Below are 18,056 nucleotides of genomic sequence, written 5' to 3' on the forward strand. Positions count from 1 at the left end.
AATCAGCTAACCGGGGAAGATTAACCGATAGGAATATTCTGGCGAACCTCAGACTGGTCTTTTCAAAAAAATCTGCATGTGAATTGTTGGGGAATATTCACGAAAAGTGTTAGTTAATGAGAGGTGACTCTCCTTTATGGATATAAGTCTGGACGGTCTGGAATAAGGCATATACCAACTCTTATTAGTTAAAAAAAAGAGCTTAAGTATGAAGTGAACAGAACATTGTGATGACCTGCTATGAGAAGGAGCTTTAAGTCAGATGTTGTGATATCTTCAGGGGAATAATGCTGCAGAACATTAAATAAAAAACACTAATGTTTTCGTAGATTCACTTTATTATCTAACAATCTCAACTTCCATTAACTTACTATTGCCGCCACCTCTTGATGGATACCACATCTCCCTTTCTTTGAAAAGATTATAGAACATAATCTTGATATTTAACTGGACGTCGAGCGGGACGATGAGGCCGCAGGGTAACAACGGAAGCATCCTGAAGCTCTTGAGATTTGGAGGAATCAAAAACATCTGCATCACCTTCGTGAGATGTAGGTGTGGTGAGGTTGTCTGACAGACGGGAGAAATCTGACGAAGACGAAGTTTTGGCACGACTTTGTATCATATTCTCGATTTGTAGTGGAGGTTCACTTGGTGTATCAGAATCTTCTTCGAAAGTAGTGTACACCTTCTTGGCATGAGTAATGGTTCTGTACACCACCTTTCAGTTAACACTTCCTGAAGTTTGAATCGGGCTCCTGATTTTTCTAATACTTCATAGATCTTTGAATCGAACACCGGACTGAATTTGTTTCCTGGTAGGACGTTCTTCAATACTACTTTGCTCCGAACAGTGATATCTCCCACTCCAGCACGTCTCTTTCGATCCTCACTCTCTTTTCCTTTCTCTTTCAAAATTCGGTCTCTGTCTGCGAAATCAGTGTTCGGTGGGGCTGTCTCAACGTCAGCTAGTGAAGGGATCTTCCCTCTAATCGTCCTCTCAAAGAAAAGTTGCGTTGGCGTTTTACCAGTAGTAGAGTGCGGGTGTTTGGGATTTACCTGTTTAACGTAAATTAAATATCAAAAAAGGTCCCTGCAAAGGGAGGCTCCCTGCTTCTCAAATGGAAATTACCTGTTGAAGTATCGAAGAAGAAATTAGTTATACAACTCTGGATTCCCCTAATTGACCTTCCAATGTCATTGACTCTTTACCTGTAAAAGATGGAATAATCTCTTAAATATTCGGCGAATGAGGATCAAATGTTTGATCCTCGAAACCTCCACAGTCTGAAACTATTCCTTGGATGTGAAAACAACCTTGCACGATGAAATAATAACACTTTTGACTTTATTTTGATGATCACTTTATTCTCACTTTGTCTCGTGGCACGCAACGAAAAGGAAGTAGAAAAAATTTCATTTTGACAAGAAGTCCCGTAAGGGCGCCAGCAAGCAGAAATGACATGATAGTTGTGAGTGGTGAATATGAATGCAATAAATTTAAGCTCAAATCCACCATATATCCATGGGCTACATCCTTTAGACGTAACAGAAGAGAGGAAACAGCAATATGCCGTATCAGAATAGGACACACCGCACTGACACATCTATACATCATCAAGAAGGAAGACCCCAAGGAATGCGACCAATGTAAAGAGATCGAAACCGTGATCCATCTAATATTTAAATGTCCTAAATATCAAGAGGAAAGAAGGAGGAACAAAATCAACAAAAATCCTCAAATTGCACTGGGAGACAACGAAAGTGAAATCCAAAAAATGTTAAAATTCCTAAAAGACACAAATATGTATGAAAAAATCTGATACAATGTAAAATATGTAGTCAAATTATAAATGCCATGGGGCAATCATCTTATTGATGAACCCCTAATTAAAAAAAAAAAAAGAAAAAAATAAATAAATTTAAGTTACCAATATTTCATGAAATTTACTTAAAGAATTTATGTTTTGTTTAACGGCCGTAACACCCTCCTCCGGGCTGGGCAAATGTCCAGAAGAGTCCATTGGAAGTACTGCAACATTCGTGATGGGTCTCTTGAAGACAGACTTCGAATTCCAAAGAGAGATGACTCTGACGAGACCATCTTTGCCTGGATGAATGTCCTCGACTCTGGCAAGAGTCCATTTTGATGTGATGTCATCCAGAGTGAGAACCACGTCTCCTTTCTTCAAGTTGGGCCTCACAATACGCCACTTCGTACGTTGTTATAAGGTGTTGAGGTATTCGTACTTCCAACGTTTTGCAAATTTTTGAATTTGTCTCTGGCACATTTGCCATCGATTCATCCGGTTGGTTTGAAGATGAGACAAATCTGGATCTGGTAGACTTGTCAACGGTGCTCCCACTAAGAAATGTCCCGGTGTTAGATAGTTGTTCTCCGTGGGGTCATCAGACATTAGACTGATGGGACGGCTGTTCAAAGTCGCTTCAATTTGATGTAGCATAGTGGAGATCTCTTCGAAGGTGTGCAGGGATTGATTTAGAGTACGCTGTAAGTGATACTTCACGCTTTTTACCCCTGCTTCCCAAAGACCTCCTTGGTGCGGGGCCCCAGGGGGATTAAAGTGCCAGATGGTTCCTGAGTCTGCTGATGCTGCGGCGATTTGCTTCTCGTTGAGATAAAGTTGGCAGAGCTGTTTGTTGGCACCGACGAACGTGGTTCCGCAATCGGAGTACATGTGCCTCGGTGCAGATCTGCGAGAAACAAATCTCCGAAACGCTGTGAGAAAGGCCTCCGTTGTCATGTCTGTAACTAACTCTAAATGAAGAGCCTTCACGGACATGCAGACAAACAAGCATATGTATCCTTTGCATGTTTTGGCATTTCGCAAGTGGCTAGTCTTGTACATGAGATGTCCCGCGTAATCAACTGCTGTAGCATGAAAGGGACGATTGAAGACGACTCTGTGGGCAGGAAGTTGTCCCATGATTTGATCGAGTGGTCTAGGTCGTGCTCGGACGCAAGTGTAACATTGTCTCACAATCTTCCTGAACAAGTTTCTCCCTCCTATTGGCCAGAATCGTTGCCTGAACGAAGCAAGTAGCAGAGCGGGCGGAGCGTGTAAGAGACGACGGTGTTCATTGATGGCAATCAGCTCCTGTAGCTTTGACTTTGTCAAAAGTATAGGATGTTTCGCTTCCATCGATTCATCTGATTTCTCCAATCTTCCCCCGACTCTGACTAGACCTTCAGAGTCGAGATACGGTGATAGAGGCTGGAGATGTTTCCACGAGGATGGAAGTTCCCGTCCAATTTTCAGTTGAAGGATCACTTTTGGGAAACACTGATGCTGATCCAGGTAGATGAGTCGCCTCAAGCTGAATTCCAGTTCTTCAAGTGAGAGAGTGCCAGTCCGCTTTGAGTGAGTGTTAGAAGAATTGTGAGCGAATCGGAGACACCAAGCCAAGCGAATTTGTAGAGTTCTCAACGAGGAAGATTTTTCGATAAATGTCTCAAAAAATGGTTGCTCATTCGCAATTGTGAGTGAGATTGAAGCATCATTGAACTCTTCGGATGGGCGTTGATGAATCAAATTGGGTAATCGAGGCCATTCGTGTTCTTCACGAGTTAGCCATGTCGGTCCAGACCACCAAAGCAGGAGAAAGGCCTCGAGATATAAGGTCAGCTGGATTCGATGCAGTTGGTACGTGACCCCAATCAACTGGATTTGAGATTTCAAGAATCCTTTTGACACGATTGGAGACAAAAACCTTATATACACTCGGGGTAGAGTTGATCCATGCAAGAACTATGGATGAGTCTGTCCAATAGTGTGTTGCAGTAGGAGTTATAATTTCCTGCACCTTTTTCATTAGAGTGGCTAACAGCAGAGCTCCGCAGAGCTCCAGTCTTGGAATGGTTTGAGTTTTTAGTGGTGCAACTCTCGATTTTGAAGTAATCAAGATTGAGTGGATTTTTCAGTACTGTGACGAGTAATTGCATAAATGGCCGCTCCATAGGCCTTGGTGCTTGCGTCACAGAAGCCGCGTAATTCGAGCTGTGACATTGAAGGACTGAAACTTATCCATCTCTGAACACTAATGTGGTGAACATTCTGTATGGATTTGGAGAATGTATGCCACCGATGGCCATATTCTGCAGGCACTTCGTCATCCCATTTTCCCTTCAATTGGTGAAGCTCTTGGAGAATGATTTTGGCGGTAACTACCACTCGGCCAATAAGACCAAGAGGGTCAAATATCTTAGCTATATCCGAAGCAATCGAACGTTTTGTCATCTTAGTTTGGTCCAAGGGAATGGGAGAAACAAAATTGAATGTGTCAGAAGAAGCGGTCCAACGTAACCCAAGTGCTTTCGTTGAATCCGTGATGAGTGTGGTGGCGTTGAGCTTAGAGTCAAATTGTTGAATGGAAGGGTGACTGAACATCCACTTTGCGAGAACGAATCCGCCCTTACCCAGCATATCCACCAATTGTAAGCAAGTCTCATTCATGATCGTGGGGGACTCAGCCGAGAAAAGACAGTCGTCGACGTAGAAGGATTTAAGAATCGCTTCTGAGGCCAAAGAATGAGTGAGTTGATGCTCATGTGCCAATTGAACTAGAGCACGTGTTGCTAAAAATGGTGAAGATCCCAATCCAAAACCTACTCGAGTGATCATGTAGTCGCAAATAGGATCAGTTTCGTGCTCTCGCCACACAAGCCTTTGAAAATTCGTGTGCTCAGGATGAAGAATGAGCTGATGGTACATCTTTGTGATGTCGGCCATCACAGCATATTCGTGGAGTCGAAAGCGCAAAAGAACATCAAATACGTCAGAATGAACCGTTGGTCCCACTAAGAAAATATCGTTTAAGCTGAGCCCATTAGTCGTTTTCGAACTTCCGTTGTAAACAATTCTCAATTGAGTAGATGTGGAGTCCTTAAGGCTGTTTGAAACCAAATGAAAGCTCCAGATTTAAGCTCCAGAAGCTGAGTAGCTATCCCTCTGGTAATGGAGAGGGGAAACAGTCTACATCGATCGTCTCGTTCCTTCTGCATCTTTGTGTTCACTCACACAGTTCACGCTCTACTCTGCACTTCTCCGAAATGCTTCTGGAGTTGGAGCGAACGGAGCGAACAAAAAAATCTCAATGATAGATCCCGAAAACATTGGCCAACACTGAGTGAGTGTTGGAGCGATTGGCAAAAATTTTCATATGCGCCGTTTTATAGGATTTTGTGAAGGAGTGAAGAAGTTGAGAGAAAAAAGTTTTTTGACCATATGTGTCTAAAAATAGATAAAACTAAAAAAACTAAGAAATTCTTAGTTTATATATTTAAAAAAAAATTACTCTAACTTTCCAATGATCGTTCTATTCCATTTTTATGGAATATCTTTTTTTCTATCTATTATGCAAAAGATAGTTGTAAAATAAAATTCCACAAGGAAAACAATTCTAGAATCAATATATATTTATATACTTTTAGTATGACAAAAGTACCAACATCCAGAGAATTTTATTCTAAAAAAAGACGATAAATTCGTTTTAATTGATTCAATGCTGCAAATTTACTTGAGGGTTTTTTCCTAGACAATAACTATATGGATATGTAAATTTATTACTATGAGTTAGCACATATACTGCATAAAAGGGGTGGCAAAGGCTCCGAGACTTTGAGAGTTGCTTGAACTCTCGAGAAGAAGTTCTGCCTTTATATTATTTTTTCGAAATTTTTTGAATGCTTATCTAAGATTAATTTCGATTAATTTATTTACAAATTACCACATTACCATCTTCAAGTTGAAAATTGTTCAAGAGCGTATTTTAAAAAATCATTAATATTTTAATTAATTTAATTTGCATAACCCCCTCCCAAATCGGTTGAAGATTAGGGTTTGCGAAATCTTTGTTTTTTTTCTATTTAATTTTTTATGCGTATTCTTTTAATTTTTTAATTGCGTACTTTGGGGCAAAGAAAAATTTTCTGTTTTTTGGGAAGTTTTTAGTTTTGTCCTTTGGGGCAAAGAGAAATTTTCCAGGAAAAGGGAAATTTTAGGAAAGTTATAAAATAATACTTGTGCAAAATGTGTGGCAGAGAAAATTTCCGATAATTGTGTAAAATGTATGAAAGACAAAATTTCCATAGACAAAGTTTTCAGAAAAAAAATTACCGAACAGATGGATTGCAAAGCAAACTGGTAAAAACAAAAGTGTAAAAAACAGAACGGAAAAATCAAAGATTCCCGATCATTAAAATTCTGCCCTTTGACCTTGAATAATACAAAATGGCGAATTAACCGGTGAAAGGTGTCTAAGTACGAAATGTTCAGCTGGATTAACTATAAAATATATCCGAAAATCATTGAAATATTGAATATTGATTTTGTTTGGGCTTGGGACAAAATTCGTCAGAAAATTTTTGCAGATTTTCTGACGAATCCTGGTGGACACTCTGACGAATTTCTGTAGATATTTTGCCGATTTTCTGTAGATTTTTCTACATTCCAGATTTTCCAGACAGCTGTGTCTGAAAAGATGGAATATTTTTCACTGAAGTTTGCAAAATTCAAGAGAGTCATTCTTGGTGATATCACAGTGTTTATATTAAATAAAGAATTCTGCGACGCCCTGTTGTATGTAGAGAATAGTAAAGGGATAGCTTTAAAAACACTGTCGACCAATTATTTGTGTTTTTGCATCATTCCATGAACGTTTTTTAAAAATGCAGTATTTTTGCTTGAATTTTGTTACTCGTTTAAAATGTTTAATCGGTAATTCTTGTTAAGCAGAGCACGCCATTTTCTTTGTAACTTTTACAGTTTCTTTATAAGTTAACAATATGTTGTCTTACTCACCTGAAATTCCCGTCTGAGGCTTACAAGGGCCAGACTCCCGACCACTGCCTCATGACTCACCGTCTCTGACTGACAAGTGAGTTACTGAGTTCACCTCAGGAGGCGCTGCTATCGGTCGGGTGCCAACCAACTCAAGCGGGAAATTCAAAATCAAACGGCATCAGTCTCAACGACAACAACTCGGCCCTTCCTGACGTTCACCGTCCCGGTGATCCAGTAGGTATATCTCACCATTCTATGAGTTCGGATCAACCAAGGAGTACAACTCTCCTTTAATTGTCCGACTGAGCTTAGCCCACTCATAGAAACTCTATGCATCGTCCACTGTGCGATCAACCGTACAATCTGAATTAAAGAATTCAAATTACCCTGGGCTATAGCTTTGACACCCGACTCTCCTCTTCTACTGTGAATCCGCATCATTCTGGCTGCTACATAACTTCTCTTCGTGATGCGTATTGACCCAGGTATGTAAATTGACAACAATTTACTACCTGACCAGAGCAAGCCAATACTCCTCAAATGTCTCTTCCGAACTTCTCATCTCATCTCGAACAAACACCTAGCAACCTCCGTAACATAAATCATCAAGACTTATCAGCAACTGCAAATATAATCATTTATTCACTGAAATTCTTCTGTAATTCGCACTCTATCCATAATACAAATTTCACCATCCCCATTTCCCACGATTCTCATTTAATTCAATTTTCCGTCGAATCTGCGTCATCTTCATCCAATTCTTCCCAGGTTAGATCCTCCAAATTTGGCCACTTCTTCATCCTCTCTGCTGAATGTACTGAGCAGTATGGCTTTCGCGTAATTTGTGTAGACTCCGTATCTTTAACCTCGTACCGGTCTGCACCCAGTACTTTGCTGATAACATACGGACCACGGAATCTCGGCAAGAGCTTCCGAGAACTTCCTGTCGCTGGATGTTCAGCCTTCAACAATACAAGATCTCCTTCCTCGTACCTGCTGGGGGGTCGATGGGTTTCATTGTGCTTCTTAACCACTTCCAGTCGTGATTTGTTGATTCGGCGAACAGCCTCATCACGAAGCTCCTCTATTGATGGCTTGTCTTGGGAAAAATCATCTTGAATGCAATTCAGCAGCTGGTTACCCAGAATGTTCCTTGGGGTGTAGGATAGTAGGAGTTCTTGTGGCGAACGTCCTGTGACTCGATTTTTGAGAGAATTCACTGCCCATTGTACTGCCCGTACGTGTTTATCCCAATCTTTACCCTGCGGATCTTCACTCATAGTTTTTAAAGAAGAGTTGACAATCTGAAAACATCGTTCGATATGCCCATTACCTCGTGGAGTTCGTGTAGCCGTAAAAGAATGCTTGATGGAGTGGTGATCACAAAACTTCGCAAATTCAGCCGATGTGAAAGCTGTTCCCCGATCTGTTACGATTATTTCCGGCATTCCGACGTATTCTGCCATATCTTCGATTAACTTTGTCACTGGTGTAGTTCTTTTTGACTTGACTGGACGCAACACCATAAATTTTGTAAATGCATCCACGATGCCAATCAATTCTTCATTCCCAGAAGAGCTTCGTGGGTACGGTCCACAGTGATCAAGGTGAATTACCCGAAAAGGGATAGTTGGTGATTCCACATGATGCAAGTGGTGGTGAGTTTCGTCCTTCCCACGTTTATTATACAAACATGGAATACAAGATTCGATGAAGCGCTTCACCACTGCCCTCATACGTGGGAACCAGTATGATTTCCTCAAGTGTTCAACGGTTCGGTCCAAATTTGGGTGCCCCAAATTGTGGTGAGCCGTTAGAATCACGTGATATCGGAGACCATGTGGTACCACGAACTTGTACCCTGACTCTGTGTTACGGTACAACCGCCCGTCACTGAAGTGGTAGTCCCTTTTAATTGCTTCGAGATTGGAATGATTTAACAACTCTCCATCCAAGACACGCCTGACGTCCCTGAGCTCCTCGTCTTGCATTTGCAGGGTAGAAACCCAATCCTCCAATCTTGTTTCCACTCGAAATATCTTGTGACTGACTGTCTGGAACTCTTTTGCAGGTTGTGTGGGTTGTCGACTCAAGGCATCCGCGTGAGTCAATTGAGTCCCTGGTCTGAATTCCATGTCGAAATCATACTCCTGTATTTTGAGAAACCAACGTGCAACCTTTGGTACCAAATCTTTTTTCTTAAGAGTCTCCTTAAGGGATTTACAATCTGTCACAACGGTAAAATGCTTGCTGAGGAGGTAATATTTAAAGCGCTCTAGACTATCCACGACTGCAATCGTTTCCAATTCGTAACTGTGTAGCTTTGATTCAGCTGCTGTGGTTGCCCTACTGTAGAACGCCACAGGGTGTCCTTTCCCGTTTTTATCCTTTTGCATTAGCACTCCAGCCACTCCGTATGCACAAGCATCCGTGTGCAACTCATGTTCTGCCGACGGATCATAAAGAGTCAACACTGGCTCAGAACACAAGACTTCCTTTAGCTGATTAAATGCAGACTCTTGTGCTTCTTCCCAAGTAAAAATCTCATCTTTCTTTAAGAGAAGGGTAAGTGGGCGTGCAATCACGGCAAATTTTGGCACAAACTTCCGAAAATATCCAGACAACCCAAGAAACTGCCTCACTTCTTTGACATTCTGCGGTTGAGGAAAGTCCCGGATTGCTTGTGTCTTACAATCTCCAGGGCGGATACCATCTGCGTTCAACTGATGTCCCAAATAAGTTACACTGGGTTCTAGAAATGCACACTTATGCAAGTGTAAGGTCAACCCAGCCACTTTTAGTCGATGCAGAAACTCTTCCAATATTTGCAGATTCTCTGCTACTGTTGCTGTGGCAATGAGAACATCATCCATGAATACCATGATGTTTTTTGGATTCATTCCCTCCACAATCTTAGCCATTAGTCGCATAAAAACTGCTGGAGAGTTCGTCAATCCAAACGGTACCCTGGTGAACTGATAATGGCCAGTCGGCGTAACAAATGCTGTATAGGGCCTGGACGCTGTTCCTACCGGTACCTGATAATAGCCTGCCATTAGATCCAATGCCGTGAAAACTTTCATCCCTGCTAAATTACTCAGCTGGTCATCTATGTGTGGAACTGGAAATTGTTCGCGAACCGTTTTAGAGTTCAGCTCACGGAAATCTACACACATGCGTAATTGTCCATCCTTTTTGGGCACTAATACAACTGGGCTGGCATAAGGGGACTCTGAATGCTCAATGATGTTTAAGGACAATAGTTCTCTTATGATAGAATCCAACTTGGAGCGGTGCCCAAATGGTATGCGTCGTGGCTTATGAGCAACCACATCTGTACTCTTCAAGGTTATGTTAAGCTCTACCAAATCTGTTAGCCCTAGTTCTTCCAAATTCATCGCCAGGCTCTCCCTATTCCCTTGCAGAAGGGTTAGCAACTTCATCTTGTCCTCTGCGGTCACTTCTGAGCTTACTTGAATAACTTTCTCTGTGAATAAGGGCAACTTCCTCTGAGAGTAAATGTGATTCAGTTGGGGGCCTTCTGGAAACCTCCGGATAACACAAGAGCCCAACCTTTTTATGACTTCAATCCCCGGCTTGTCCAAGAAGTCCCTTCCAATCAATACGTCGATGTCAAGTACCTAAATAAATTACACCAATCGATATTATCTCATCTGTATTACGTAATGGAGGTAAATAAAAGATAAACAATTATTCAAAACCTGATCCGGAACGATATGTAGAACTGCAATTTCCTCGATTCCATCCAGTTGAATTGTTTCCCTCGCTTTCCTCTGTACTTGGCATTCCCCGTTAGCAAATCCCCGCAGCTTAACCTCACAAGGTTCGGTATTCAGATCCAATCGACGAGCACATCTCTCTCTAATCGCTGAGCAATCTGCTCCTAAGTCCACAAATGCTGCCAAACTTTGTCCTCGGATTTTAATAGTCTTCTCAAACTCATTTTTCTTCGTCATCACCTTCTCCAGGACTCTCACCTGAACTCCATTCTTCCCCTCAGGCTTTACTTCCATCTTATCTGGACAGTTGCGTGCTAAATGTCCTGGTTTATTGCAGGAGTAGCAAATGGGGCCTTTCTTGACATGTGGATTTTGTCCTGCCTGCTTCCTGGATGACGTGGTTCCACGCTCGAGGGATGATGATCGTCCCGGTGACCCTCCTGATGATCTTTCGTCTCTATCACTCTTGTTACTTCGATTACTCTGGTGGGATCCTGTACATTCCACCCTCCTTCTCTTCGACGAAGAAGCCCTGCTGTGGCTTCCATAATCTTTGCGGCATCGCACATCCCGTAACACAGATTCTGCTGCCTTGAGTTGCCTCAATAATTCAGGAACAGAACAACGATGACTCATGGACACCATTCCACGCAGTTCTTGATCATCTAGTCCAGATAATATGTACTTCCTGATCTGCTCATCATTCATATCCACCATTTTTCCCATGTGCTGCACGTCATAAATGTAATCCTCCAGATCTTCGGTGGCTTTCCTTTTCCTCTTGAGTAGCTTGTTGTGGATCTCGCTGAAGTCGTTCACATCGGGAAAAGCATCCAAGAATTCTCGACGGAAATCATCCCATTCCAGCAGTTCCAGGTGTCTGGACTCGTACCTAAATTTCTCAAGACACACATTAATTTATTTTTCATTCTAACCCTATTTTACCATACCATTTCACCGCAGCACCTCGTAACCGAGAAGCGGCATAGAGCCTTGTCTGCCTGGATTCCCACTGGTAGGTGTTTTTCATGACCTCCACATCAGCTACCCATTTACTCGGGTTCATGTTTGATTCCCCTGGCCTGAACTTTGGGATTTCCTCCTTTGCTTCTGCTCCTGTCATCTTCCAATCACATGTTTGCTCATTTCGCTCCCGGAGTCGATTCAATTCCGCTTTGAGGCGCTCATTCTCTTCCCTCAGCCTTGCCATCTCTCCAGCATCTTCCTCCGCTCCTCCTGCTGGTGTTCCTGCCTGCTTGCGTCTCCCCATGGTAGATTTATCGAATTTTTCACACTTTAATTGCGATTTTGCTCACGTGTTTTCACTATTCTTCTTCTTCTTCACTTCACTGGAATGACAATTGGACTTGAAAGTGCCCGACTGGCAAGCAAGCGATATGCACCCAACTTCGGCATCTCGATCAATCAAATCTTTTCCGCGATTCGCGGCGATATATCGATTTCCAAATACTATAGGCCATAAAACGTTGAGACACTGCAAAATTTTTCCTCCAATTCTCGGAATTGCTTCTATCGACAATTTGTCACGATGGCTTCTATGGGCAAATTTTTCACAAAAATTTCGCGAACAAAACACTTCCCTATCATTTCACTTTGGGTTTTATTGTCTCACTTCTGAAAATTTGTTGTCTTACTCACCTGAAATTCCCGTCTGAGGCTTACAAGGGCCAGACTCCCGACCACTGCCTCATGACTCACCGTCTCTGACTGACAAGTGAGTTACTGAGTTCACCTCAGGAGGCGCTGCTATCGGTCGGGTGCCAACCAACTCAAGCGGGAAATTCAAAATCAAACGGCATCAGTCTCAACGACAACAAATATATTTGTTGAGACTATGGAGACTATGCAGATTTCCTATGCAGAAATTCTGCAGAGAATCTGCAGAATTTCGAAAGAATTTTTGTCGAAAATCTACAGATTTTCTATGCAGAAATTCTGCCGAAAATCTACAGAATTTCTCTGAAAGTACTAGAATATAGCCGTTACAATTCAAAAAACCTCCAAGTAAAATCGGCAGGTAGAACAATGATTTAACGGGTAGAGTCTTCTAAATTCGAACGCTCGGGGGGTATTTTTGACATTTCTCATCTCCCAAATTCGAACGATTTTATCAAACCTAACGAAATTTATGTGAGATTAAATTCCCAATTCGTATACTTTCTCACAAGTCTTAGTAGTAACATACTTCCTTTTCATTTTATACAAATCATTATGTATGTGAACACTTAGGAAAAGCACATAAATATGATTTTCATTCATCCAGAATACGAATTTTTTTAACATAACCCGACAATTGACATTTTGAATCCCGTCGTTAGAATTTGAAAGATTCAGATTTGAGAGACTCTACTGTCACGTATATTTTTTCTTTTAGCTGAAAAAATCTCCTGACCTGAGATAATGGCGCCAAAATAGCGTGTCGCGCTACATTCGGATTTTTAAGAAAATTTTTTCATTGCTCTATCTCAGGAACGGATTGAAATTTTTCTTGCTTCTTTATTTGAAAGGTAATTTTATTTACTTTAGATTTAGTCGATTTTGAATTTGTAACTTTTTAAATAACAACCTTTTGATTTTCTTTGAAAAAATAAAAAAAAATATTTCTCGAAAACGCTAATTTAACAAAATTTATTTTTTTATGTATGTAAAAAAATGTTCTTTTGTATGTAAAGGTATGTCCCAGTAAAAAGTTAAAAAAAGGCGGATTATTATGTACTGCTCCCTTTTCGATTTAGAGTAGTAAAATATCGATTCTATGGCATATAATATTTTTCTTGACGGAATTTGTTACTTTTTGTTATGTATTTTGGTTTGAAAAATGCACAGAAAATTCATTTTCTGTAAAAGAGCAAAACGATTCCTAGTAAAATTATTAGAAAACAATTTTCAAAAAAAAAATTGAAACTGAAAATGTCATATTTCTATTTAATAGCTCGATAATTTTTTTTTCTTTCGCTTCAAATTTCCCTGAAGCACTTGATTGGAAATATATTATTTTTCTTCTCCCAAAGCAATGATAATTATTTATTTAGGAGTGAACAAATTTAGCTGAAAAATATTGAAATTTTCAAAAAATAAGTCATTCATAAGAATTTCCGCATTTTTTAAAGTTTGATATAAAAATCCATGTGAGTTGCAAGAAGAGAAATGCTAGGAAAAACAATCGAGAAGTTGTAGAAAAGAAATCGGTCGCTGTATTCAGAAGAACTCTAGCAGAGTTCAAGAGTCTCATGAAAACTTTTTTTGTCTTCGTTTCATCGTAAAAAACGATTGGCCAGCTGAAGGTCAGAGAGAAAAAGAAAGAAACTGTGTTGGATGCGACCGATGCGACAAATAAACCATGCGCGATCTGTTAGCGATTTGCTGAAATTTTTTGAGTAGCATTTCTGGAAAGCTCAGAAAGCTATCAAAAGTTCAAGAAAATTTTCTATTTGCAGCGTGGTATTCAAAATTTAATTGCTAGAAAACTATTAGGAGTTTTTCCAATTCCAATGTACCATTTGAAAGCTAATGAAATGTAGATTGGTACAAAAATAATTATTTATTCAGATATAATGATATTCTCGGTACAAAGATGCAATGAAAACTGTCATTTTTTGGACAATTTTCAATTGAAAAATACTTGGAAAATTTGTTTGAAAATGAAAAATCTTCAAAAGGCAAATCATAGAGCATGTCTTTCCGAACCTAAAAAGCAAAATTTTAGCTTTTTATCTTCAAAATTGTAGGACTAGTTACATTTTGTTTGAGGCATGTTTTAAGAGTATACCAATTTTAGTGAGAAATTTTCACGAAAGGAAAAAAAGTTTTTTCAACAATTACAAAAGGGAATTGAAAGGACATGTAAAGAACTAGCCCCAGGTAAATTTTCAAAGAGATCGCTCTAAAATTGTGGGACTAGTTACTATTTCAATTTTGGCAATTTGTATGGAGACGCCATTTTTTGGCTTTCAAACACCCTTAAGTACGCCGTGATGCGGCATATAGTATGCATAATTCTTGACTTCGGATTCCGGTACCCTTTCCATCCAACCCTTGTCCAAATAATCATGCATGACATCCACGTAAAGACGTTTGAGAGTTGGATTTTTGTGGAAACGCCTTTCTAGATTGTGAAGCTGACGGACAGCTGTATGCCTAGAGTCTCCTAGCCTCGGAATTTGCCCGTTTATGTCCCTTTTGAATTGGAGTTCAACTACAAAGCGCCCTTCTGGAGTACGTGAGTGGGTGGCCATGAAATGTTCTTCTGCGTCTCTATGCTCATCATTAATTTGAGTGTCTTCTGGTAATCCTTCAATTTCCCAGAAACGCGACAAAGTTTGGTTCAGACTTTCAAGAACTGTTAAATTGCAATAAGCAGAGACTTGCTGAAGTTTTCCAACGATAATATGCCCGAAAGTGGTAGGCTTCAATTTAGGCTTTCCCTCTCCTAATTCGATTGTGCCATCAAGAATTATGTCCCAATAAGACTCGCCCCCAATCAAGAGATCAATTGGTTTTTGAAGATACCAGGTGGGATCGGCAAGTTGTATGCCAGGTGGAATCACAAGAGACTTATTATCAACCGGGCAGTTGGGAAGATTACCAGTTATTTTTGGCACAACGATGCATTGCAGGTTGTAGTGTTCGTTTGAGTTCCTGGAGAATATTGTGGCTTCAGTGGAGTGCGAAGCCTGAGAAGAGTGTGCTCCAATACCGAGCACGGAAATATTTGTGGGGCATTTCGGTAGATTGAGTTTCCGCATGAAATTGGCAGACATCAAATTTATCTGAGCCCCGCTGTCCAGGAGTGCACGACACTGAATTCTTCTTCCTTGCTCATCAAGTACATCAACGATCGCGGTGGCAAGGAAGATATTTGGTGATTGGTTAGTTGAGATTTCAGAATGTGTCACATTGACTGAAGAGGGCGTAGTTGATGTAGAAGGTTGTGGAGTAGAAGGAATTGAAGACGTTTGCTGAGAGTTTCTATAATTCGTGGAACTCCCCTGACGATTAGGAGTAGTGGTGGAATTCCTAGCAAAGTAAGACGCGTAACTCTCATGCAATAAAATATTGTGGCGCCCGTTACATTTCTGACAGGTTCGATAGTTACATTGATGAGTTTGATGGTTGGATGAGATGCAATTGCGGCATAAATGCAAACGTTTTACAGCCTGAAAACGTTCTTCAGGTGAAAGTGCAATAAATTTGGCACATTTGAAAAGAGCGTGTGCGGATTCATTGCAAAATTTACAGTTTTGCGCGCCGGAAGCGACTAAAGCAGAGTGCGATTTTTTGTGAGAATTGTGGGATGAATTCGTTTTCGCGGGGTTAGTATCAGCTACAGGATTTGACACCCCAGCACTTTCATAATTGTCCCGCCGATTGAAAAGAAATGTTATGAATTGATCCCATGTTGGAATTTCCTTTTCACATTTCTTGCTCCAAAGAAGCTTTGTCTCTTGAATAATCTTCTGAAGGACTTGATGGATTAACCAGAGATCAAAATGTTCCACATCCATAGCCCTAACAGCCTCTACAGATTCAGAAACTGCTACGCAAAGTTCAGAAAAGGACTTGAGATTGAATGTGGTAACTGAAGGAGCGTTTTGGAAATTCTGAATGTGGTCCATAATTATATTATATTTTTTGTCAAATCAACGTTCCAGAATCTTCCAAGCGACCAAGAAATTGGCATCAGTGATAGGTATACGTTTGACTGCTGAAGCAGCTTCTCCAGAGAGAGAAGAGTTCAGATATTGTAGTTTCTGACTGTCAGTCAAATGAGGATTTCAAATGATTGAAGAATTGAATTGGTCCCTGAACGGAATCCAATCTGAGAATTTTCCAGAGAAAGTGGGGAGCGACATTTCTGGTAACTTTGTGTACGAAGGCTTGGGGCTTGTGTTGGTGTTAGTGAGTTTATCGGCCAATAATTTAATGAAATCTGTTAACTCACCAGAAGTTGATGTCTTTTGTTTTGACTTACTGTCCTCATCTGACGTAATATCTTTCTGTGGAGCACTGAGAGTGGCAATCTTTTCAAACAATTTATTTATTTCAGCTGTGTGCCGTTTCTCTTGCTCCAGCAGAAGATCCTGCATGGTTTTCTTCAGATCCTCTTGGGTGAAACTATCGTTGAGATCCTGAGTCCTGAGCCTCAAGCAGCAATTTCTCTAATTGTTGTTCCAATAGGGAACACTTGGACAGTATGTCGACCATGCCATCATGTTCATTCTGCTTCCTGCTGTCCGACTCCTGCTTGTCGATGATCTGCTGCTGAATCTCTTGATATTTTCCCCGGACGGATTTCAATATTTCTAATTGCGACATCAATGCCTGTTTTGTGGTGAGGGATAAGTCGTCTTGACATACTTGAATAAATCCCTCAATTTTGGTGATGGTGCCCACCAAACCTCCACGACTTTTCATAAGACTCTGCATCTCCGGAAGTGCTGGTTCTCAAGATGTCCCAGAATGGAGCCACGAAGGCTCGAAGACCAAATGTTTGGGGTTACCTATTGGTTTAAAGATGAAAATATGATAATGCAACTCAAAAGGGGGCTCCCTTCTCCACACTAATGAATTTACCTATTGAATATCGAAGTAGAATATTAGATAAATGATGTGAGGCTCCCTCAGACTACTCTTTCAGATTCTCTGGCAAATTACCTGTTGAAGATTGCATATATAATTAGGTTATGCGGCGAAGGAGGATCAAATGTTTGATCCACGGCAATCAACAATCTCCTCTGAACCTATCCAAAAGCCTAGAATACTCCAAAATATATTTAAAACGCACATTTTTGATTTTTTCACTGATCACACTTTTATTTGCTGATTCCATGAGGCGCACAAAGGGGAAGAGCTCAAGTGACAAGAAAGTCCCGTAAGGGCGCCAAGCAACAATGGCATGATAGTTGTTGAAGGACATGTCCAGGGACAGTCGTGAGGAGGGTCGCGCATCGAATTGCTATGGTGTTGTATATGCAGCCAAGTTCACATCACTCTCGCTCTCGCTGTCTGTCAAGTATCAGGAGGTCAAGTCGCATTTTGTCTCGTCAAAGGAATCTCAAAAAATCTGTGAAATCTCATTCTTAGTCATTTATTTGTATATGTATTTTTGAAGTTTAAATATATTTGTTCTTTTTAATTGGCATCGTGAGTTTGTGCTGCAGTGGAAAGAGGACGCAAGCCTGGAAAGATCAAAAATTGGCCTTCGAAGCCGAATTATTTGATCTTTACTTCTTGCATGTAAAGTCAGGGAGCATTGTCCAGACAGGAACGATATCAGCACGTCATTAATTGTCATTAAATTCTGCAGGTAAATTCACACCAATAGCAGAGTGGTGAATTTTAACGTTGTGATTTTAGAGATACAATATTTCATGAAATTTAATGTGAATGATTTATTTTTTCACTAACGGCCGTAACATTATGTTTAACATAATGTTTTTGAGGAATAACACGATTACGTAGAATACATACTCTACGTATTTAAGTCATACAA

At 40.5% G+C, this 18,056-nt stretch overlaps 2 protein-coding genes across 2 annotated transcripts; both read right to left on the minus strand.

The window, feature by feature from the left end:
• Positions 1-421: 421 nt before the first annotated feature.
• LOC129808450 (uncharacterized) lies at positions 422-4,751 on the minus strand. Its single transcript, XM_055858227.1, has 3 exons — positions 3,947-4,751; positions 2,290-3,706; positions 422-710 (listed from the first exon to the last, which is right to left on the minus strand). Exons 1-3 carry the CDS (start codon positions 4,749-4,751, stop codon positions 422-424), a joined length of 2,511 nt encoding a protein of 836 aa, XP_055714202.1.
• Positions 4,752-14,514: 9,763 nt separating this feature from the next.
• On the minus strand, positions 14,515-16,650 carry LOC129808451 (uncharacterized). The gene is made up of 2 exons (XM_055858229.1): positions 16,536-16,650; positions 14,515-15,464 (listed from the first exon to the last, which is right to left on the minus strand). Exons 1-2 carry the CDS (start codon positions 16,648-16,650, stop codon positions 14,515-14,517), a joined length of 1,065 nt encoding a protein of 354 aa, XP_055714204.1.
• Between the last annotated feature and the right edge of the window lie 1,406 nt (positions 16,651-18,056).

Source organism: Phlebotomus papatasi, chromosome 4 (genome assembly GCF_024763615.1).
Source record: "Phlebotomus papatasi isolate M1 chromosome 4, Ppap_2.1, whole genome shotgun sequence".
NCBI lineage: Eukaryota > Metazoa > Arthropoda > Insecta > Diptera > Psychodidae > Phlebotomus > Phlebotomus papatasi.